Source organism: Dermochelys coriacea, chromosome 7 (assembly GCF_009764565.3).
Source record: "Dermochelys coriacea isolate rDerCor1 chromosome 7, rDerCor1.pri.v4, whole genome shotgun sequence".
In the NCBI taxonomy this organism is placed as follows: domain Eukaryota; kingdom Metazoa; phylum Chordata; order Testudines; family Dermochelyidae; genus Dermochelys; species Dermochelys coriacea.
Window position 1 is genome coordinate 120,359,562 of NC_050074.1, and position 16,774 is coordinate 120,376,335.

Genomic DNA, 16,774 nt, shown 5'->3' on the forward strand with positions numbered 1-16,774 from the left:
AGTGTAGAGTGTTTGGATAGTACACTGTTAACTGTACAGCTCTCTGGGAACCTGATCCCTTACCCAGAGCCAGACTTTCTTCTTGCGGCACCCATGCCCCTGGAGGAAGAGTAGATAATGAAGTGGTCACTGGAAACCACTACCTTCTGTGTCTATGGGCAGTTGCAACCAACTGGTGAGTCCACTTCCTAGATATTACCAGTGCTAATAAGTGATGGTCTCACATAACACCCACCCTATACCGGAAACCTACTGAACGCTATACTTACCTCCATGCCTGCAGCTTTCATCCAGACCACATCACACGATCCATTGTCTACAGCCAAGCTTTAAAATACAACCGCATTTGCTCCGATCCCTCAGACAGAGACAAATACCTACAGGATCTCTATCAAGCGTTCTGAAAACTGCAATACCCCCTGGTGAAGTGAAGAAACAGATGACAGAGCCAGAAGGGTACCGAGAAGTCACCTACGACAAGACAGGCCCAACAAAGAAAGTAACAGAATGCCACTGTCACCTACAGCCCCCAACTAAACCTCTCCAGCGCATCATCAAGGATCTACAACCTGTCCTGAAAGACGCCCCTCACTCTCACAGACCTTGAGAGACAGGCCAGTCCTTGCTTACAAACAACCCCCTAACCAGAAGCAAATACTCACCAGCAACTACACACCACACAACAAAAACACCAACCCAGGGACCAACGCCTGCTACAAACCCTAGTGCCAACTCTGTCCACATATCTATTCAAGGGACGCTATCATAGGACCTAACCACATCAGCCACACCATCCGGGGCTCGTTCACCTGCACATTTACCAATGTGATATATACCACCATGTGCCAGCAATGCCCCTCTGCCATGTACATTGGCCAAACCGGACAATCTCTACACAAAAGAATAAATGGACACAAATCTGACGTCAGGAATCATAACATTCAAAAACCATTTGGAGAACGCTTCAACCTCTCTGGTCACTCAATAACAGACCTCAAAGTGGCAATTCTTCAACTAAAAAACTTCAGAAACAGACTCCAACGTGAAGCTGCAGAACTGGAATTAATTTGCAAACTAGATACCATCAAATTAGGCCTGAATAAAGACTGGGAGTGGTTGCGTCATTACAAAATCTAAACTTAATTTCCCCAATACTAATTTCTCCCTACTGTTACTCACACCTTCTTGTCAACAGTCTGTAATAGGCCACTCTTTTACCATTTCAAAAGTTATTTCTCCTCCCTTGGTATCCTGCTGTTAATTGATTTATCTCGTTAGACTGACCTAACACTTGGTAAAGCAACCCACATCCTTTCATGTATTTATACCTACTCCTATATCTTTTACTTCATACATCTGATGAAGTGGGTTCTATCCACAAAAGCTCATGCCCAAATAAATTTGTTAGTCTCTAGGGTGCCACAAGTACTCCTTGGTTTTTTGTTTGTTTTTTTTTTGCTGATACAGACTAACACGGCGCCCACTGAAACCTGCCACTGGTGAGTGTGTTTCAAGCCACCAGCTGTGCCAATCCAAAAGATATAAGTGGTTACAGCAAGCAGCTATGAAGGATTGGCTCTTTAGCTCAAGCTGTAGCAAAGCCTACATTTAGTTCTAGGGGTCCCTGGTTCAATCCCCAGTGTGTCAGTCAGGAGGGTGCCTATTGCTTAGTTCTAAACACCAGTAGCTTATTGCAACATTCTACAGCTTGTTTATTCTCTAGCCAACGTTGTACAGGCGGTCTAATAGTCCCTTCTGACCTTAAAATCTACGAATAATCCAAAAGCTCTGTAAATCCTAAAAGGTACCTGAGAGAAATGTCTCCTGGATCAGAGTTTCTAGGCGGCCCTCCAGCCTCTACAGAGTAACATATTCACACACAGTGGAGCAGGTCCGACGGTTACACCCGGCAGAGGGCTGAAGCGACTGATATACACATATAGCGCAGTACGCTTGATCTCAACACAGCTTGTTTGGGACTTACGTCATTAGCTGGGTCTCTATGCCTGGCTCCACAAGGGACCCATCCACAAAAAGCGGTGTCGATGTGAAGGCATATTTACTCCAGGATCTTCCTTCATCAAAACTCACCCTGGAATTGAAACAGACAAAATAAATAAATGTAAACGCATGGCTCTGGAACAATTACCTAGGCAATTAAACAACTTCTAAGGCTTGCAAGCCACAGCTGCTGGATTTATAAACAAGCGTCAATCTTTGCCATCTCCCCATATTATTAATTAATGTTCTCAGAGTGCTCTGAAGAAGCAAAGCAGCAAGTATTATTATCAAAGTCATTAAGGGCCTGTGTTAGGGTTGTCAACCCTCCAGAAGTGTCCTGGAGCCACCAGGAATTAAATATTAATCTTTAATTAAAGATTATGTCTTGTGAGGACAAATCCAGAAATACATCCAACTAAAATTGGCAACTCAGGCCTATGTTTGCTATGTCAATCAACAGGTCAGATTCAAGACAGCAGGCAGTATTGCTAACACCCAAGACAGGACATGTAGTCCCTACGTTCGTGTCTATGTTCAAGACATTAATTTCAGCAGGGGAAACTATACAGCCTCAAATGTGGTGCAGTGCTTAGGGGGACTTGGAGTCAGGAGAGCTGGGTTCTTTCACCAACTCTGCCACAGACCCATGGTGAATCACAGTCTCTCTGTGCCTCGGTTTCCCCTTCAATAACATGAGGCTCTGAATACTTATCCCTCTCACAGGGCCTTTTGGGGATTTAATTCATTAATATTAGCAATGTGCTTTGAGATGGGCAGAAGAAGTGGGCTAAATCCTGAACAAAATTCTCTGCTACATCCTCTCAACTCCACTCACGTCAATGGGGCTGCATGGGAGTACCTGAGAGCAGAATCTGACCTTTATCCACTAGAAAATGGAATGTGCCCAACTAATTTCAACCCACAGCCAGGACAGCAATCACATTCAGTCACTGCTGCCATGGGACGCTACAGGTCAGTGGCTCTGTAGCCTAAATCAAATTGCCTGAGCCACAGAGTGGCATGGGGTAGTGTGGTGATGTTCAGTTTTACAAACAGTTCAGGAAACGAGACAGTTTTCCGTTGCTCCTGGAGTCTTTACATAACTGTTCCAGGAGGCTTTCTGCTTGGAGAATTACCCCAGAATTCTGTCTGCAAAGAACAACAAACAGGGGAACCCAAGGGCTTACTGGCCCCTGAATGATGAGGTCCCATTCCAGCTGGGTCATTTCAGCACTCTTGCTCTGAAATTGCGGCAGGTGCCTGAGCTGTGAAAACTGATAGATAACCCCCCATGGGCATCGCCAAAGCGGGGACAAGGCACAATTTCTCCTGTGGTCAACGGGAAATGTTTCTCACTTCAAAAGAGAAGAGAAACTTATTCTCTGGTCAGTAGGGGCTTTGGGGAAAGGAGAAAGATTGTTCTGCAGAACTCTGATTCCCGCAGGGCTGAGTCAGCAGCATTTGAAGGGGTAAATTGATGCTTCTCAAGACAGGCAGATGTAACCAGCTGGTCAGTGCATGAGATTTGTGTCCCTTGGTGCCCAATCCAGAGACGATAAGGGTCTCATCTACAGAGCCCAGATTTTTAGCACCCACTCTACAGACTGGAGCTCTTAGCAGAAGAGGACACTGGTTTAAACCCCAGCGTCAGCAAACCCAGCAGCCATCATACTGATTACTTTGAAGGGGGATATAATATCTGAGATAGAGAAGGGGGTGAAATGCTCCATTTAGGTCTTTCAGTCCATAACGGACAGTGTCAAACCCTGTGTTTCCCGCTCAACATCGAGCCAGACTCCCGCTGGAACCAGCACATGATCTCCAACGGGTGAATAAGGAGGATACAGACAGCCCCCAGCTCCTGCTCCTCCTGATTTGTGGGGTTTGGTGGAAGGGGTTCGGCAGGGGTTAGGCTCCTCCCCACTGAAGCCAGGGAAGAGCAGGATAGGTGATTAATGATTTGTATTTCAGTAGCTCCTCGGAGCCCAGTCACAGGCAGGGATCCCATCATGGTAGGTGCTGTGCAGCTGCATCGACAGGCAGGGCAGCAGGTGGACTTCACTCAGGCCTCCCTTTCTTACGTGTAAGCCCAGGGCTGTGGAATCCCACCACAGCCCAAATCCCTGCCTGAAGATGGCACATTGGGCCTGATCCAAAGCCAATGGGTCTTTCCATGGATTCCAAAGGACTGGGGGTGAGGCCTACAGGCCCCCACCCTCAGGAACCATGCCGCACAGTACGCAGAGCTCCCCACTTGAGCGCCTCAGCTCCCGCCCCCTCAACGTGCAGTGGAACCACACTGGTCCCAGGGAAACCAGGACCCTGTGCAAACATGGAGGAATGGACTGGATTTACCCCCATGAAGCGTATTACTGAGATCTTCCCCTTAGCGCAGTGGCCTCCAAACTGTGGGGTGCAGCCCCATAGGGGAATGCAGAGGAATGTTCAGGGGGTGCATGGTGGACCCAGGACAGCCTCCACAGGGGGCAAGGAGGGGGCACCACCCAGCCCTGCTCCACCCTCAGCTCTGCTCTGGTCCCTCCCGCAGCCACGGCCCCGGTCCCACCCCCAGATGCAGCTCCCGGCTGGGGCTTCACTCCTGGCCCCAGCCCCAAACCTGGCCCCACCCCAGCCTCAGCCCCTGGCTCCAGCTCTGTTCCCGGCCACAACTCCAGCCCCAGCTCTGCTCCCAGCTGTGGCCCCAGCCTCAGACTCCTTATCTCTGTCCGGGGCAGAAGCCACATGCCCACTACCAGCCCTGGCTCTGGGGGGGGGGAGGGCGGGTCGGGGGAAGGGGCAGAGGCACGGCCAGGAATAAGGGGGGCATCATCCTGAAAAGTTTGGGGACCACTGCCTTAGCGCTACTGATACACAAAATGGCAGCTGTACACAAAACAGTATCTGGCACAGGAGAAAGCGCTGTGGACCAAAGAGAAAATGCTGTGGGAGAATTGCATGCAAAGAGCTTATCCTTCAGAAATCTATTTATTTAAAGGTATGTATCTCCCCATACCCCTGTGCATTTGTATGCTGTTCGGTCTGCATGCTTATCTATCTAGCATTTCATTTTCAGGGGAACAGCAGGCCTCATTAAAGTTCTCTCAGCTTTTCAATTATCAAACCCTCTTTTCTCTGGGATGAAACTTATTGTACTCTGCCCCAGCTTGAGAACTAACAGATTTCCATGTATTCTTTAATCAAGATGGCTCTTTTCTTGCAGCAGGTGCCTATTGAGACAAGACGATGCAAGTTCAAAAGCCCCTAAAGGTATAATTTGGAAGGACCTGTGTGCGTTTATCAGTGACAACCCTAAATAACTATGCAATAGATTGGGCCAGATTTTCACAGGCAGTTGCACGAGCCAAATGTCAATGTGAAAATGCTCATGGGGGGAATTTTCAAAGGCAGAAAGGACATTTTGGCAGGCAGCCCCTCTGGATCCCCAGCGTGTGCCCCAAACTCCTTTGATGAATCTGTGCACAAAGCAAATATTTACCCATGCGCACAGCCATAGGAAGGCAGGACTGGAAGAGACTTCCTGGGTCATCAAGTCCTGTCCCCTGCTCTGGCATATCATCCAATTCAGGCAGGATGATACACACTCCATCTTAAAGACAGGTTTCAGAGTAGCAGCCGATGAAGTGAGCTGTAGCTCATGAAAGCTTATGCTCAAATAAATTGGTTAGTCTCTAAGGTGCCACAACTACACCTTTTCTTTTTACTCCATCTTAAAATTAGTGAGGTTGTTTCCACCACTCTTCCTGGTGGGAGGCAGTTCCAGAACCTCACTCCTCCAATGGTTAGAAACCTTCTTCTAATTTCCAGCTGAAATTTATTAATGGCCGGTTCATCCCCATTTGTTCTTGTGCCAGCATTGTCCCTTAGTCTCCACAGCTCTTCTCCCAGTAGCCTAGGGCCAGAATTTGATAGCGTCTCTCTCACTGAGTAGCACCTCCCTCAGCAAGTCAATAGGAGCGTTCGTGGAGTTAGGTGCCATTCAGCTTGAGGGTTACGCTGTCTAGGAAGGGGTTAACAGATTTATAAGGGGTTAACAAATGACTAGCAGAAGCATAGGCGTGGTGTGAGGGGAGGCGCTGAAGCACCTCCAGGTTTTACGTAGGGCTCTGCTCCTGGCCCTCACGTGGGGTCCTGGCTGTTGGCCCAGCTCCTGGGGTCCTGGCTGTCAGCCCCACACCCATTGCCGGGGTCCCCACTGCCATCCCAGCACCCGAGACTCTACTCATGGCCCTGCACCCCAAACTTGGTCCCGCCCCTAGCCTCAGCCCCGGCCACGGCTCTGTTCCCGGACCCAGACCTGGCCCCAGCTCTGGCCCCAGCCTTGGAAAGCGTGGCCAGCGTGAGCGAGCATGTCAGAATCTGGCCTCTAACAGGTCATGAGCACATGCAAATGCTCCGGCCCCCATCCTGCAGCGAGCCCTGTGTCCACATGGCCCTCAACTGCCTTCACAGGGGTTCTGTTCAGACAGATTGGAGCTCACGGGCATGGCAGTACCCTGGCTGTTTGACTGCATAATGTATTCCTCATCTAATGGTGTCACAAAGCACCTGTGACAGGCTGCAGGGGCACTGGGTGTGAGTTAGGGTGACCAGATGTCCTGATTTTATAGGGACAATCCTGATTTTGTGGTCTTTTTCTCACATAGGCACCTATTACTCCCCACCCCCTGTTCCGATTTTTGACACTTGCTATCTGGTCAGCCTAGTGTGAGTGAACAAAAGATTAACTCCAGCTCGGCTCCCCCAGCCCTGCCCCATATACAGGTGCTCCAGGGAGGGCAATAAAAGTGGCAGATGGGGAGGGAAAAGCTGCACAGAGAAGGTAAGTGTATTGGGTCATACACCAAGACGAGGGAGGGGAGAGCTTTTCTATTCACTTTCTGAGCCTGGTCATTTATTTTACTTTCTGGTCACAAACACCAACCCCAGGGAACAAAGGGAACAGCCCTGCTTGCTGCAGCCATTTTTGTGCCGATGAGGTATTCCAGCCGCTTACAGCGCATTACAAAGGGGGGCAATGTTCAGCGTCCCCCATTTTACAAATGGGAAAACCAAGGCACAACCAGGTTAAATGACTTACTCGTGGTCACACAGTGAGTCGGTGGCAAAACCTGGATTAGGACCTGGTTGTGATGGGGTTGATTTCAGCTTAACCCACTGGACCATCCTACTCCTTATGCTGACAAGTTCTTAGAAAAATTCTAGCGCCTTCAGAATATTTTGCTTGTTACTAGGCAGAAAGAAGAGGAAAAACAGAACTGAATCTGAGCCAATTGCATCCTGTCTTCTGTGTGTGGTAGAAATTTAACTTGCTTGTAAAGTGTGCGTTGCATCCATCTCTTGTGGCTAACTCACAGTGACAAAAACAGTCTGCTACTGGTGCGAAACTAATGGAGTTACTCCTTTAGTTCAAGCGGTAGAAGTGTGTGCATTGATGGAGAAGGTTCAAACCCTGCTGGAAACCCCTAGTGGAAGTTATTATAGAGCCATTTGCCTGGTTGTGGCAAAGAAGGATGTAAGGCTTTGAGGTGAAGAGGCAACCATCAATGATCTTAATAAAGTGCATTCCTAAAACATCATCGTATGAAGGACAACAGTTTAGCCTGAGCCTTGAATCCCCTGGCTTCTGCCTGGATGTTACTTAACTGAAGGATTTTGTGTATTAATGAATCAAGTGGGAGAGACCTTAGCATCTCATTACTGTGGCCAAACGCCATTACTTTCTTCTTTTATTTGACTGAAAGCTCTGTTTCCGCTTATGTTTGTGTTGCGTGTGGAGACAAGAGCGCTGGTCAGCAATCAGAAGAGAGGGGTCTCTCATTCACAGAAGAATATGAACCTCAGCTCTGAAGATTATTTCTGTTAAATTTCCTCCGTAACAACTTCAGAAGTTGGTCAGTCCATTAGCCGTGCTCCGACGTCACCCAAGATACAAGACTGATGGTGATGCTAATTTAGACATCTGTCAGCAGTTCCCCTTATCTACTGCAGGCACTGAGCCTGCTGCCCCCACACATCCATAGAGCAAGTGCACTCTGTAATGTGTAATGCATGTAATTATTGCATATTAGTTCAATTAAAAGTTCAGGAGGGCTCCAGCTTCAAAAGGAGACATTCAGGCTCATGGCTTGAAAATACATCAACCCTGACATCTCTTTATCATGCACATCACTTGGTTGAAAAATAGGATGGCTTTGAAGTTCCAAACCATATCCCACTCGCCCAAATTCTGGTGGAGGTTCTGTGCCAGGGGTCTGGTTTGTCTGACTGTAGGTTCCATGCGCTGAGATGCTCAGCACCGTGAACTCCTGTTAATCTCAGCGGAAGCAGAGAAAGCTCAGCCTATAACAGCGTGAAGTCCTGTAGTCATGAGGGCCAACTGTGAAGTTCAGACCTACATCCCAACTCCCCCAAAGTTCAGTAGGTGGAGGAGATGGTTTGGGCAGTGTCTCGAGTGCACAGGCTTCTCGAACGTCTTCAGAGTGAGAACTACATCTTGAACAAAGTGATCATCTCAAAACCCACCCTGAGCTCCGGATCCCATTTGTGCTCACCAATCTCTCTCTGGCAAACTGCAGCGGGATCTTAAATGGGGCAAGTAACATTAGCAAAGTATCTCTGTACTTCTGTCAGTCTTTTGTGAGATGAATGTGTTGTCCTTTTCGCATCAAGTCAATCACCCTGTCTCCTTCTGTTCTTCACTCCATCTCCTTGTCCCATCTGGTCCTCTCCTGCTCTGCTCCTCCATCATCTGGTAATCCTTCCTTCCCTCCCTTGCTCCCATACACATTTTATCCATCCTCTTGCTCCTCTTTATTATCATCCGCAAACCCCTCTTCCTGGCTCCAGTGCCGACATACACTCACACCAATAAAAAAGTATCCTTTTGAGTAGCAGAGTAATCCCCTGCAACTGCTGGCCAAATGATGCATGGACTTTGCAACCAACACTTGTTGTAATCAACGAGGCTGTGCAGGATATCACTCGGGGAAGAACGTTCATAAGAGCTTGGCTCCCAGCATGAGGTTTGTTTCTTTTTTTAAAATCTGGTCACTGACTTTGCTATCTAACGGAGAGCCAAACTTGTCGGAAAATCTGACCCAAAGTGTGTAACTCAGGAGGCCTCAACCTTAAACGCCTGTGGAAATCAACTAGTGACAAGATGAAGGACTAGAATCATGTGATTTCCCCAGACTTCTGTGGGCTACCACAAAGTGCTCTGCAGATGATCACAGTTGGAGAATTACTTCTCTAGTAGCTGAGTAAGAGATTATTTGATCTGCTCCTTAGTGTTCTGGGTACCTATATTACATAACCAGCAGGCGGGAGAAGGATCCACTCCAGAACTGAGAGATCTTAATTATATTTTGGACAATTCCAGTTTAGACCCCTCCCCCCACCAGAGAACATTCTCAAAGCAAGGGAAACAGCCTTACCACAAATGCCGGATGGGCATTGACGTATGCTTCATGGCCACAAGTGCCCCACCCCAGTCGAGATACCACACATTGTATTCTTCCTCAAAGATCTGGAAACAAGTCAGGTATAGTGTTAGCTTTTCAAGCCATTTGAGGCCCAGAGAGCAGCTGGAAAGGTTTGCAAAAGGCCCACAGCTCCCTTTCCCCACATATGACTGTACCTGTCTCCACGAGTTTCCGGCATCAGAAGATATAAACGTGCTGATATCGGTATATGTGAGTTCAGAGCCAATGTTGCCTGCAACACAAGTGAATTTCATAAGTTCTTGTGTGGCAGGAGGGGGGAAATCACATTTTTGCAGGAAATCAGGGGTAACTGGTTTAACCAAAGTTTTTTGTTGTCTTAATTCCAGGATTATATGACAACACCCTGGGACAGGTGGGAGGATTAAGATAGGAGAATGTTGCAAACAGTAAAATAGTAAAATGTTTTAAAATAAATAGCTGAGAAAGACTGCTTCACTGGTTTGCTTTTACCCCAAGTGACAATGTGTGCATTTGCAACAACATGAGATACACATGACTGGACTGCTCTGTGTTAAGGCCTACATTTTCAGGAAAGCACAAACACAGCCACATATCTATTGTCTGCCATGGTTGCAATCGTGACAACTGTGTATGCAAATCAGTAATTTTTCTGAAAATTTTGCACCAAAGCGCATCTCTGCATTCACCTAGCGTTTGCAGTATTTTGACATGGAAACATTTAATTCTTCCTATCACCATGTCTCATGCAAATTCAAGCAAAAAGACAAATTCACACGACCCAAATCAAATTATTCATACTGTCTTTACCTCATCAGAGCTGGAGTTCAAGGATGAAATCCTGGTCCCACTGGAGTCAATGGTGAAACTCTCAATGATTTCAGTGGGGCTCAGATTTCACCGCAGGATTCTTCCAAAAAACAAATGGACCAATGTACTGATCTCAGAAGCAGTGCACGTATCAAACAGCACCTCCTGCTGCGTTCACTCGTGGCTTGCGGTGAAGCCTAACAGATGAGGCTTATGGTGAAATTACCAGGGTCTCTCTGTCAAGGGCTGGCCTGTTTCTGATATGAACTACATCTTGGTGGAGCTAGGGTGTAAAGAATGACCCGGGACCAAATGAGCTGGCGATAAAGGGGGGGATAGCTCAGTCGTTTGAGCATTAGTCCTGGAGACTGAAGTCTTCCGCTTGTGCAAGGTAGCAGCGTGTAAGTCACCCTACCTCCCCATTACCCCATTTACTACCTGAAAGGGGGTTTCACACTACCTGAAAGGGGGTTTCAAAGAGGATGGCTCTAGACTGTTCTCAATGGTAGCAGATGACAGAACGAGGAGTAATGGTCTCAAGTTGCAATGGGGGAGGTTTAGATTGGATATTAGGAAAAACTTTTTCACTAAGAGGGTGGTGAAACACTGGAATGCGTTACCTAGGGAGGTGGTAGAATCTCCTTCCTTAGAGGTTTTTAAGGTCAGGCTTGACAAAGCCCTAGCTGGGATGATTTAACTGGGACTTGGTCCTGCTTTGAGCAGGGGGTTGGACTAGATGACCTTCTGGGGTCCCTTCCAACCCTGATATTCTATGATTCTATGATTCTACCCTGGAGGAGCATCTTCCAGAGTAAACTTTCTGTTCGGACTCCACGCAGTTAACTGGATTTCCTGACAAGTCTGCCAACAAGATTGTTAACCTGTCCCAGTTGGGGTTCTGTAGCATGGATGTCTGTATCCTACAAAGTAGACTGAGGGAACTCACTCGGTCACATATACCACTGAAAGGCCCTCAAATGGTAATGACTCACAGACAATATGAACACTGTTGAGGGTTGAACCAATGGATGAAAGACTCCACAGCACATTCCATATCCACTGATCCATAAAATTCCCTCTCCCGACAGCTAAGATATTTTTAAACTAGGGTATAATTTTCCTGATTTTTTTTTCTGAAGGAGCTAATATTTTTCCTCTAAAAACAGTAAGGGAAGATTCACTCCTACACATCTGTAGACTCAATAGGAGCACAATAAAAACAGACTAATGAAAATGTTAATTGTGCTCCTGACATTTAATGATGGAAAATGAGGAATTAAAGCCCAGATGCATCTTGACAAGCTCCATCAGAGATGATAAAACTAGCCAAGTTGTTGTGACACTCCTGTTTCCAAAAATAAAACCTGAGGAACAGGGTTGAGCCCGCTACGAGGTGATTCAAGAAAGGTTTTGGTACAAGTATTAGGAATACAGGAATTACCACACTCCCTTAATCCTTTAGTCCATCTATTCCAAGGGTTCTCAAACTTCATTGCTCTGTGACCCCCTTCTGAAAACAAAAATTACTACTTGATCCCAGGATGGGAGATGGAAGCCAGAGCCTGCCCAAGCCCTGCCAAAGCCCAAGCCGCACCACCTCAAGCAAGGGGACAAAGCAACGCCCAAGAGTTTCATCCTCAGGTTGGGGGGCCTGTAACCTGAGCCCCTGGGGCTTCGGCTTCAGCCCTGGGCCGTGGGGCTCAGGCTTCAGCTTCTGCCCCAGCAAGTCTAATGCCACCCTGGTGACCCCATTAAAACGGGGTCACAGCCCACAGTTTGAGAACACTGATCTACTCCATTGTCCTGTGACCACCAAGTGTGGCCAGTGCTAGCTGCTTCAGCTGAAAGTAGAAGAAACCCTGCAATAGGCAGTTTTGGTTGACCTGCCCGTAGGAAAAGTTTCCTCTTCACCCCCAAGAGTCAGAGGTTGGTTTATGCCCTGAAGCTTGACTTTCAGATGCCTTCTTTATAGGAACTGCCATACTGAATCAGGTTTTCCTATGGATATTTTCGTCTCCAAGCCTCAAGGTCTGGAAACCAACTGTCCAACTGGGGTTTATGGCTGGTAGCAAAGAGAAACGAGTTCTTGCTTGCTGGAACTCCATCACTACCATTTCCAGATGTTTTTGTCTCTATATTCATGATTCATGCCCTGATTCATGAATCCCTTCTTTTCTCCCTTTTAGTCTCATTTGGACCACTGAAGTCAACTGAAAGACTTCCATTGACTTCAATACGATTTGGATCAGATCCTTGGTCCTGACAAGCGTGGAACGAGAGGCTGATATGTGCCTCTTCTCTGCTAAAGAGTCAGACCAATGATCTGATATCTAGGCTAGCGCTCCCACCATTATTACTACTGGTGGAGCTGTCGCACTGGCTGTGAAACTTTCCCAGGGAAGCAGAGCAAAGACAAGACCTATGAGAATAAGTTTGTGATGAGTAATTTGAATTGTCTGTGCTGATACAGTGCTGCTGTTGGCCGTGGTTAATGAAAACAGATGTGCCAATTCCCACCAGGTTAAGCCTTTTATTGCACAAGGCAGCAACACAGAAATGATGGTTCTGCCTTTTAAAGGTTAATTGTTATACAAGTGAAGCTTTCATCCCATGCAGTGACAGCTTGAAAAGAAACTTATTGTCTAGTAATCTAGACCATTGCCTAGGACTTCATTCTTTCGCTGCCTCTGGCATCTTATCTGCTTCCTAGAGAATTTAGTAAGAATAAAGGCCACTGTAAGAACTGTATCATGAGCCATGACCGTTTATACACACTTGCTGTGGGGAGGAGTGGGCTGCCAGCACCTGACAGTTTAGTTCGGATAAACTTTGCAAAGTTGGGACGTTTAACCCAAATAACCTGAATCTCTTCGATCTGGAACATTGAGCTAGAAATCTTGAGGAGAGGATCTTTTGCAAAACATACAGTACCTTCCTTGCTAAAAGCCAGGCCATAAATATTGCAAGAGCATGCTCTCTCTCAGGATTTTGGTTCAATTTCCAGTGCTGGCTGGAATACAGAAGCACAGAAGTGCATGAGAATGGAAACAAACTGAAGAAAGAGAAGAGATGGATCTGAGCTAGCATCCTGCAACTGAACTTCCTGGAATTTTGGGGTGTTTAGATGAAATTCTGAGTTTTATGGATTGACCCAATCTAACTAAAGGTCAGTTCAGTTTGAATTTGGACTAATGCTCGAGTACAATAAGGCTCTGATTTTATCCAACAGCTGGTGTACACAATCCTTGTCTGCCTCAGCTCCCACCAACAGATTGAAGGGGAAACCCCAGGGGTAAAACAAGAGCCCAGACACACTTCCTTGTATTACCATTAATAGGAAAAATATGCCCTTGATAGAAAGAGATGGGGGCAAATAGTGAAAGCAGCCACAGACCTCCATGGTCATAGTGCTGGGGAGGGAGTGAGTAGGACACACTGCTTACCCCAGTGCAAATTCACACTGATGACATGCTAAAATGAAACAACTGCAAGCTAAAGCTACAATTAACAGCATAAAATCTGCTCGGGGTGTAACCGCCAGAAACAACTAGGACTCAACTACATTATGAGCAGAATGTTTCAGCTATTGCAATTCACTGTAGTATGACTGCTATGGGCCTTTACTCACTTACTCATCTAAGCAATCCCATCACAGGCAACAGGACTACTCAAGTGAGTAAGTATTGGCCAGAAGAGGGAGGGTTCCGCTATGGGTCCCTAGGTAAAAAAAAAAAAGTACATTAAATTGCTAGCGTGTGTGTGAAATTACACATTTCTACTGCATTTGCAAGCTCTCCCCAGCGGCAGTCATTCCGAAAGCACTTTGTTACCCCCAAACAGTTCCCACAGAGCTAAGCATCGTGGGAGCTCCAAGTCACACCGAGTTACTATGTCCATCCTGATTAGGCTGCCTACTGTGAGCAGGCAAATGAAAGCACAACGGGGCTGCGATGGTTGTCAGATTAATTACAATGGATCGGCCAAATCGGTGGCGTTCAGGATTCCAACAGGCGGTCATGAAAGCATTGCAATCTGCCAAAGCAAGGCGGCCCAGAGCAACCACACATAATGCACCGTCCAGAGCCAAGGTGGTTCATTAAGTGTGAAGAAAGCTAGAAAGTCACTGCAAACTTCTAATGTCATAAAAATAGCCTCTCAGTTACACGGGGCCAGATCCTCTGGCCCAGCATGCGAGCCTGATTCTCCTCTCGCTCACCTGGACATAAATGAAGAATAACTCCTCTAAAGCCAATGGAGTGGCATCAGTGTAAATCTGGTGCAAACAAGAGAAGAATGAGGCATGGTGTACATATTTATACACTCACACAAGCACACATACACATCACACACGGACAGAATTTGCATGTCACATATAGGACGCCGATACCCACCTGAAAAACTTCACAGCTCTGTGACAAATACATTTGTCATGTTTCCTTGTCAGCCTCACCTGCCCTCTGCTCACTAATCCACCCCGCTCACCCAGCCAAGATAAGCTTTGACATTGCAAACCACTGAACAGTTAAAAGCAGCAGTAGTTTAGTAGCTCCCCTGAAGGAGTCTAGGTAAGGCATGGCAGAACGGGGTGAAAGCACAGACAAAATTGATACCTGTAGCCACCACAAGCCCGGGAGCTGTCTCCTTGCTGGAGATACTTCCTGATGTATATGGATTCTCTGAGATTTGCAAATGCAGGTGCAAGGAACAAAAAGGCTGCCAAGGGGAGGAAGTGGAGAGAATAATCTTTAATACACAAAAACCAAGATCAGAGAAACAGCGAGCAATCAGCGTCTGAGTACTGGCTAGTTATGCCGATACCCTTCCAAAAATGTTCCCCATAGCCATGAGAGGTCTAATAGTCATACAGAAAGGTGTGTATGTTGTGTTATATTTTCCCACACCCCACCCCCAAAAATGAATTGCATGAAAAAGAGGAACAGTTCTGCTGAATCATAGGAAGGAGAGTTCATGCTTGGGTTTTGTTGCTGTTGTTTTTTAAAATCAATATGGTGGTCTCATGCAGTTCCCTGTCAGATCTTTTCAAATTTCAAATTTTCCAGCCTGTGTGATCCAGGAGGTCAGACAACAGGATAATGATGATCCTGTCTGGCTTTAAAATCTATGTATTTACAAGAACAGAAACGGACTTAACTTCCTCAGTACCCAGCAGTCCAAAACCAGACAGGAAACAAACAGGGAAACATTGGGACCCGATTCCTTTTAAATACATAGGGACAGACCCTCAGCTTGTGCAAATCGATGTAGGTTCACTGACTGCAGTGGAGCGACATCAGTTTACACCAGTTGAGGATCCAGCTCACAAACTGGGTTCTATTTCGGAGCACTTGATCCTGCAGTCCTTATGCTGGCCAGAATGCCACTGGCTTCAGTAGGGGCTTAGCCTGCATGAGGGCTAAAGGATGAAGCACCAAATGGTTTCTCAGTTCCACACTGGAAAAGTTCTGCCACTGACCAGCTGGCAGTGCAGAGGACCCCCTCTCAGATCGGTGTCAGGAGCCTGCAGCAAGCGCCAGTCTCTGCCCTTGTTGTAGGTGATGTAGGTCTTTATCTGGTCCTCTATCTTCTTGTTAGCCAGGAATATGCCTTTGATCCCTGCTACCTAGGAAAAATGGAGGGAGATGGAAAAGCACATCGGGCGAACAGGCAAGAGGCAAGAACAAGGCTCCATTCGGGACTCTCAGGAGGGCGAGCTCTCTGCAAAAAAGTCAGTGCAACCCATGCAGACACTAGAGGAACAGGGAGTGGAAAAATCACTTGCGTTATTTCTAATGAGGGCAAGTCTGGAAGGTGTCTACATGACTGCTAAGGGACTATTGCAATCTCAGTATGCAAGAGGAAGGCGGGGTTAGGGATGCTGAGGAGGTACGCGCCCCTTGCAAGCTGCCCACCTCTGTTGGATCTCCCTGCATGGCAGCAGAGAGGGTGGCAGGATGGGCAGGCTACAGAGGAAGATGAGCAGGCTTGGGGGTCTGTGGGAATGTCTGCAGATGTGCTGATGCGAGGGATGGAGTGAGAGGGAATGCACCTCCCAGACCACACTGCTAACAGCTGGGGGAGCCTGCAGGGCCCCTTACACAGGATATGTCTACATGATAAAAGCTGTGCACCAACTAATGTAGCTGAGCTAGTTTGACTCCAGCTAGCGCATGTAACAGCAGCAACAAAAATAGCGCAGCACTAGCTAGTGAGTCCAGCACATAAGCTGCGCACCAACTAAAGTAGCTGAGTCCAGCACATACCCAAGGGCCGTGCTGCGCTTACATGACCCACGCTGAAACCTGCTCCGTGCAGTTCTCGCTGCTATCGTTACCAGGGCTTGCGGGAGTCAAGCCACCTCGTCTACGCTAGCCCATACAGAGCATTAGGTATGTAGGTGTGCCCTGTGAAAAGGGACACAGTGGCACAGTGGCTATTCCAGCCGCTAGTTCTGTGTCCTGGGAGCTGTATTCCATTACTTTGCT

General features: G+C 47.2%; 1 protein-coding gene across 1 annotated transcript in view; it reads right to left on the reverse strand.

Moving 5' to 3' along the window:
* SORCS3 (sortilin related VPS10 domain containing receptor 3) overlaps nucleotides 1-16,774 on the reverse strand; it is a 498,155-nt gene that overhangs the window by 88,916 nt on the left and 392,465 nt on the right. Inside the window, exons 10-14 of the mRNA XM_038411611.2 lie at nucleotides 15,766-15,912; nucleotides 14,903-15,005; nucleotides 9,659-9,735; nucleotides 9,456-9,547; nucleotides 1,985-2,092 (exon numbers count right to left, since the gene is read on the reverse strand). Of these exons, the coding sequence (XP_038267539.1) occupies nucleotides 1,985-2,092; nucleotides 9,456-9,547; nucleotides 9,659-9,735; nucleotides 14,903-15,005; nucleotides 15,766-15,912 (527 nt within the window). The remainder of the gene's footprint in view (nucleotides 1-1,984; nucleotides 2,093-9,455; nucleotides 9,548-9,658; nucleotides 9,736-14,902; nucleotides 15,006-15,765; nucleotides 15,913-16,774) is intronic.